General features: G+C 40.2%; 1 protein-coding gene across 1 annotated transcript; it reads left to right on the top strand.

Annotated features, from left to right (window-relative positions):
• Window positions 1–1055: 1055 nt before the first annotated feature.
• On the top strand, window positions 1056–7528 carry LOC121547080 (COP9 signalosome complex subunit 3). The gene is made up of 12 exons (XM_041858181.1): window positions 1056–1238; window positions 2187–2316; window positions 2582–2694; window positions 2918–2967; window positions 4275–4367; window positions 4490–4669; window positions 5697–5837; window positions 5969–6142; window positions 6465–6551; window positions 6706–6819; window positions 6952–7032; window positions 7205–7528. Exons 1-12 carry the CDS (start codon window positions 1184–1186, stop codon window positions 7256–7258), a joined length of 1272 nt encoding a protein of 423 aa, XP_041714115.1. The 5' UTR covers window positions 1056–1183; the 3' UTR covers window positions 7259–7528.
• Window positions 7529–7681: the final 153 nt, after the last annotated feature.

Below are 7681 nucleotides of genomic sequence, written 5' to 3'. Positions count from 1 at the left end.
AATGCAATTAACTAATTGACACTGTCAAATATACATTTTCTGGTTTTAACCTTTATTGCAATTGGTCTGACTTTGGCATTTGTGCTGCATAGCATTAGCCAGCAAGCTAGCTAAAGTAAGCACTATGTTGATTATGCTTTTCAGCACTGTATTTGGACTTGTTTACGACTATCAGTATGGACTGGTTGTACAGCTATTAGTGTCGCAACCCTTGTCAGCCACACAGCAGCTGTACAATTTGGTACAAATGCTCCCAGAAGTGTCACCTACTGTACAAAATCCCCCAAAATGTGAAGCCTGCCTACATCTTGCAGTCAAAGACAATGTCGTGAAACAAGATGTCGCACATGGCCTCAGTTTCTCTCTCAGTGGGGTTTAAAAATCCAGAGGCAAACTTGTACCATGGAGTCTGAAAGGGTAAACATCAACAACATTCAATATTAGCATATCAACATGAACTTTTTACATCAAAAGAGCCTGACAGCATCCATGCAGTAGGATGAGCAAAAGAACAGTGAAGGGAGGGATCAGTCAGCTCTGGGGAACACTTATTCTCCGTTACGTAGGGTTTTCAGCAGTTACATTCACCCAAGGTTGGCTCCATGTGAACTACAATTCGGACGCTGTGTTTTAACATTTAGAAACCTCAATAATCATTGCTTTCAAACCTGTTTTCAAAACACATGCTGATATGCCTCTTTTCTTTCATATCAACAAGAAAATATACACTTACTGTAGCAGTTTGCACAGACAGACAAGCTGTGTGTGCCTCCAGTTGAAGAACTACACTTCCTCCCCAGTTGTGTTTACTAGGCTGTGATTCTTCTTAAAGTGATAGCACAGGGAGCCAAAGTCCCAATTACACAAATTATTGATAGCAAATAACAACAATCACAATATGTGTTCAGGGGGGTTACGTTTCGAGAAAGGGTGGAAATAAATGGTAGCAAACAGCAATAACAAGGTTTCCGATAAATTAATATTTTGCGTTTAGCTAAACTGGGTGCCTATCCATTTAAGAGCCTGAAGTTCCAACCGTAAATCTCGTTGGATCCCGTCTGTTCTTACGATACTTTTCTCTCAGTGGCGGCTGTGTGGCCCCCTGTCTCAGCCCGGACGGAGTTGTTTCTGACATTTGAATGAAAAACAGTCTGAATTGCTACCACTTTGGACATATATAATAATGGCTTCAGCCTTGGAGCAGTTCGTGAACAATGTGCGGCAGCTCTCCGCTCAAGGTATGGACATTAAACATGTTTTAGTTCTCAGACGAGCTGGAACTATTAGCCAATGCTAAGCAATGCTTTGCTGATAGCATGCATAGCTAGCTAGCCAAACTGGATAGCTAGATCCTCCTTTTTGCTTTATCATGTAAACACAGCCCTAAATTGATTGTTTTGGGGAACGAGGCCTCAAAAAAGTAGTTCAGAAATATGTATTTTTACCCCGGGACACTAAAGCGTACCAATAACAACACAGTAAACGAATACGTGTTTTAAAATAAAACTTTGTTTTTGTTCGAGAAAAACATTTCAGTGAAATGCTAACCGGTAGTTCCGCCCTAAGTAGGCGCGATTGGTTGCAGAGCGCCATTGTCAAATGTTATTGGTCGACAGTCCCATCTGTAACGCAATATGCGTTGCTTCCATAGCTAATGTACCCAGTGCAGGCCTTGACAGGACACTTGACCGGCCGATATATTTTACAGTAACTGCAAAGAATGTGAACTATGCAGCTGGACCGCGTTTCGTTATAAAAACATGCTCAATGTTCTTAGTGGCACCCAATATTCTATCTTTATTAAGATTACTTAATTATTATCATTTACATATGCAGGTGTATTCTGTTGACATTCTGGTTAGTTTGTTGGTACAGAGTTGTTATAGCCTGTTTTACTAAATCGTTAGAAATAAGCATTATATGGGAGCAACATAATTAAATATTTAGTAATGACTGACATACGCTTTCATCTCTGGGTTAGATGGGTGTAAACTGGGTCTGTACATTAATGTTTGGGTTAGGGTATCCATCTAAAAATGGGAGAAGGTTATATTTAGGTTATAGACTCAACATACACAACACATGAACTGTTTCTTGATTTGGACTTCTCTTCAACCAGCTGTAATAGCTTGACTATCAAGTGCTGCATTGTTTGTTTACCAATTGTATTTACTGTTGCATCTCAGGTCAGATGACACAGCTGTGTGAACTGATCAACAAGAGCGGGGAGCTGTTGGCCAAGAACCTGTCCCACCTGGACACTGTACTGGGGGCCTTGGACATCCAGGAGCACTCCCTGGGCGTCCTGGCTGTGCTGTGAGTAGCCTGCTCTCCTTTAATCCCTGATCAATGATTATAAGTAAATCACTGATCTAGGCTATGACTTTTAGTCATTTTCTGCTTACTGTACCTGTGCATTCGGGGCTCATGACTCAGAAAAGTATATCACACAGATCAAGGTGTCTACCCCTTGTGTTCAAATTAAATGATGTGCCTGTCTACAATATTTTTTTATTTTCATGTACTGTGGCACATTTTTTCTTGTGTACTCACTGCCAGTTTTCACTTTCCCTTCATACAGGTTTGTGAAGTTCTCCATGCCAAACATCCCTGACTTTGAGACGCTCTTTTCCCAAGTCCAGCTCTTCATCAGTACCTGCAATGGGGAGCACATCCGATATGCAACAGACACGTGTAAGTCTAAACTTAACTGACTTTTGGTTTCTAGAAGCCTTTGATTCAACTGAGTTTCAGAGGAATGGTTAACTCCATAAGGTGTTAAGTTAACATCTTGTAATTATAAGAGTCATTTCTAAGGAATGTGGAGAATGTTCAAGGTCAAATGTTCAAGGCAAAATTAATTTAGCTTGATTGAACCTGTTAACCCTACTTACTACTTTTATTATTTTCTTCACAGTTGCCGGCCTCTGCCATCAGTTGACAAATGCCCTTGTAGAACGGAAACAGGTAAGACCGGCCATACGGGAGCAAAACATTTAAACCAGAAGAGCTAATGCATGAACTTACTTGTCTATTAACGCTCATTTACATGGTCTATTTAAAGAAATTACTCATGTTTTTACAAGATAAGACCCAGATTATGGTATTACTACTCTACATGATTTCAAAAACAAAAAGCCAACCCATGAGAATGCATATTGGATAGGGCTGGGAATTTCCAGGGACCTCACGATACAATATTATCACAATACTTAAGGTGCCGATGCAATATGTATTGCGATTCTTTATGTATTCTGATTCGATGTTCCAAACATATTGCTCACTTATATATCTGCTGCAGAGAGGCATGAGAATTTGTTTTGATCAATCATGGAAATAAAAGTGCTAAAAACATGTTGGCTCACTATTTAAAAAGAAAATGGCGAACAAGCCATAGGATGGAAAAATACCTTTGTTTTGGCATATGTACAGCCATATGTAGGGCCCTGTGTAGCTCAGTTGGTAGAGCATGGCGCTTGCAATGCCAGGGTTGTGGGTTCGATTCCACATACCAGTATTGGTTTTTACAATGATGTCAATAACGATATTTTGATATAGTGCTGAATTAAATGAAAGGTTCTACACATTGGACTACTTCACTGTCAGTTTTGTCCTAGTTTGTTTGAGTATAAAACCCTCAGAATGGAGAAAGGCCAAAAAAAACACACTTAAAATTAAGAATTTAACTGTACCCTGCAAATTTTTTACATTTTACATTTTAGTCATTTAGCAGACGCTCTTATCCAGAGCGACTTACAGTTAGTGCATACATTATTATTTTTCATACCCCCTGTGGGAATCGAACCCACAACCCTGGTGTTGCAAACGCCATGCTCTACCAACTGAGCTACATCCAAATACATCTGCGACCCTGTGCACATGACTAATAAAATAATCCTTCTATCATTAAACATATTTAAAAACGTGTGTTATTCAGAAACATAAAATACTGCCATACTGTCAAAAATTAGAAATATAGTGATATGATATTTTGGTCATACTGCCCAGCCAAATGTGCTAGCTTAGCAGTATTAGCTTCCTTCCTCTCTGAGTACAACTCAGGGTAAACTGATCGTACCACGCCTCAAACCTGGGGCCCTCTACCTTGCCAATACACACGATTGCCCTGCTTGACAACATACTATCCAGTTGTGCCACTGAAAAGGAACATATGATGGCATTATTGGCGGCATTTCAAGCTAGCTGTGTGAGTGAGCTTACGTCACATTCTTATCTCTGTTACATATGGTTTAATGCATCTCTTTCTTTCACAGCCATTGAGGGGTGTCGGCATTCTAAAACAGGCAATAGACAAAATGCAAATCAACACAAACCAACTTACCTCAGTTCATGCAGACCTGTGTCAGGTGAGTAAACTGATTCATATCAACAGGATCTTTGACTTTATATGATTATTGAAATATATTGATGCTTGGCTGCGAGACTAAGAATGAATGACCCCTCAACAACTTTGTGTGTACATCCACAGCTGTGCTTGTTAGCAAAGTGCTTCAAGCCTGTCCTCCCGTTTCTTGAGCTTGATATGATGGACATCTGTAAGGAGAATGGCGCCTACGACGCAAAGCACTTTCTATGTTTCTACTATTACGGAGGCATGATCTACACGGGTCTGAAGAACTTTGAAAGAGCACTGTATTTTTATGAACAGGTACTGGCTTATTTGAGAACCTACAATGTGTGTGTTAAAGCTGTTTTGGATGTGACCTAGTGTTCCTGTTATCAAAAGTGAATTGATTTAGCATACTACTAGTAAAACATTTGCTCATTGTAATACCATTTTGAAATGACCTTTTAAATTACTATTTTGATACTATGTATGCATACAGTAGTCAAGTACACTACACACTGAGTTGACATTTAATCTGTTACGGCAATGACATATCAAATTTTATTTGTCACATGCACAGGATACAAAGGGTGTAATCAGTACAGTGAAATGCTTACTTGCAAGCTCTTTCCCAACAATGCAGTAGTTTGTTTTTTGTTTTTACGCTGTTGCTACTCGCTGTTTATTATCTATGCATAGTCACTTTACCCCTACCTACATGTACAAATTACATTTACATTTACGTCATTTAGCAGACGCTCTTATCCAGAGCGACTTACAGTTAGTGAGTGCATACATATTTTATTTTTTTCATACTGGCCCCCCGCGGGAATCGAACCCACAACCCTGGCGTTGCAAACGCCATGCTCTACCAACATCCCTGCCGGCCATTCCCTCCCCTACCCTGGACGACGCTAGGCCAATTGTGCGCCGCCCCATGGGTCTCCCGGTCACGGCCGGCTACGACAGAGCCTGGATTCGAACCAGGATCTCTAGTGGCACAGCTAGCACTGCGATGCAGTGCCTTAGACCACTGCGCCACTCGGGGGGAGTGGCGCAGTGGTCACTTTGAGGCATGGTATGATCAGACTAACCTGTATCCCCGCACATGACTCGGTACCGGTACCCCCGTATATAGCCTCGTTATTGTTATTTTGTGTTACTTTTTATTTTATTTGTAACTTTCTTTTATTTAGTAAACTCTATTTCTTGAACTGCATTGTTGGTTAAGGGCTTGTAAGTAAGCATTTCATGGTAATGTCTCCACCTGTTGTATTCGGCGCATGTGACAAATAACATTTTATTTGTTTACATCTCTAGTTCCATTCTGTGATCTCTTCTCCCCCAGGCAATAACCACTCCAGCCATGGCTGTCAGTCACATCATGTTGGAGGCCTATAAGAAGTACATCCTGGTCTCTCTGATTCTCCATGGCAAAGTGCAGCAGCTCCCCAAGTACACGTCACAGATAGTTGGGAGGTTCATAAAGGTGAGAATGAAGACTCAAAAAGGGCCATATTTCACATCATTAAGGCTTTTACATGCTATTACATTTTTAATTGTCTGTTGTACTTCATACTATACATATTACATATATTCTACTGCTTTTTGTTTCTGCAGCCTCTCAGCAACGCGTACCATGAGCTTGCACAGGTGTACGCCACCAACAACCCAGCAGAACTGCGCTCCCAGGTGAATAAACACAGTGAGACCTTCACACGCGACAACAACACAGGGCTGGTCAAGCAATGCCTGTCCTCCCTCTACAAGAAGAACATCCAGAGGCTAACAAAGGTATACTTCCTTCCCCTTCAGATCATATCTTCTTCGCCTCAAATACGACCCCTCTCCTCACATATACCTCCTAATATGTCTATCAATAGTCCTCGCTCACCTCAAAAACCTTGTTTACCCCCAATACACCATTCTCATTCCTAATATATCTCCATCTGCACTTACCTCAACTATTTTCAAGATATACTTCCTGTCCTTCACCTCAATTCTACCTTCTTCGTCCCCATCTTCACCCTGTTACCAGGGTGTAAATATGTAAACAAAGTATTTAAAGCAAATGGTCAGAAAAGCAATGTATCTGACCACCCTTCTTTCTTTGCAGACTTTCCTGACGCTGTCCTTGCAAGACATGGCGAGTCGAGTGCAGCTGTCAGGGCCCCAGGAGGCGGAGAAGTATGTCTTGCACATGGTAAGTCAATGCAACCGCAGGAGAATAGACACGCTTTATCTCAGTACTCTGAGAACACTCAATTTTGAATGTATGAAAGAAAATGTCCTTCACTTCAATTGAGACTAGATCTAACATTGATTTGTCCATTAATTACCTTTTCTGTTCCTTACAGATTGAAGATGGTGAGATATATGCCAGTATCAACCAAAAGGATGGCATGGTCTGTTTCCATGACAACCCAGAGAAATACAACAACCCCGCAATGCTTCACAAAATTGACCAAGAGGTAAGAGAATGTCAATATTGATTATCTATCCTTATATAGAAATTACTATTGAGGTGCAATGAAGTGTCATTATTTGCTTATCATTTGGTACTGTTTTAGTGAAGTAAATGGCTAGTTTTGTGTCCTTCACAGATGCTGAAGTGTATAGAGCTGGATGAGAAACTAAAGTCCATGGATCAAGAAATCACAGTAAACCCACAGTTTGTTCAGAAGGTAGGAAGCAACAATTACATTATTTAGGCTCCTCTAGACGTTTTCCAAGAGGACTATGTTTGCAATTCAGTTGGTTGAGTATTTGTTGATAGTTTTTATTTTATATGTATATATATTTCTTAGTTAGTATTGAAATGATTGCTAATGGTTTGTATCACACTGTATGTTTCAGAGTATGGGAACGCAGGAGGACGATGTCGGCAGCAAAACATCAAGTTACTCCTGAGGGGCATGGACAGGGGAGAACGCTGCCACCCTTCAGGTTCTTGTTGGATTACTTTTTTTAAAGAGGAAAAACATTCTATTGAGTATGGACATTGGTCAAGGAAAATATAAATGTGTGGAATGATAATTTGGTTATTTCTTTCAGTGTCTTGAGGAAACCTTAACAAAAACATTTTTTGTCAGTGTTTTATTTATCAATGTTCAGATGGAAGAGCCACTGCTGCATTAACAACCATAATAATAAAAACTGGACTTATTTGTTCAAAAATAATCTGTTGCATGTTCATTTCTTTGGTATTTCCGTCTAGGCTAACATGCAAAATTTGAGGAAATCTTAAGTCTCCTGTTTTCAAGATCAGTCATTTCCCTTGACAAGCTAGCATTTTTTGGGGGGTAAAATCAAATGTAGATTTGACAACAAAAG

Source organism: Coregonus clupeaformis, chromosome 31, assembly GCF_020615455.1.
Source record: "Coregonus clupeaformis isolate EN_2021a chromosome 31, ASM2061545v1, whole genome shotgun sequence".
In the NCBI taxonomy this organism is placed as follows: Eukaryota; Metazoa; Chordata; class Actinopteri; order Salmoniformes; family Salmonidae; genus Coregonus; species Coregonus clupeaformis.
The sequence above is the reverse complement of the archived record's forward strand: the minus strand, read 5'-3'. Positions and strand labels throughout refer to the sequence as shown.

Excerpts from the sequence above, each read along its gene's own strand:
- LOC121547080 (XM_041858181.1), top strand. The coding sequence starts at position 1,184 with ATGGCTTCAGCCTTGGAGCAGTTCGTGAACAATGTGCGGCAGCTCTCC. Across the intron at positions 5,838-5,968 it reads TAGTTGGGAGGTTCATAAAG|CCTCTCAGCAACGCGTACCA; the intron begins GTGAGAATGAAG and ends TTGTTTCTGCAG. Across the intron at positions 6,552-6,705 it reads AGAAGTATGTCTTGCACATG|ATTGAAGATGGTGAGATATA; the intron begins GTAAGTCAATGC and ends TGTTCCTTACAG.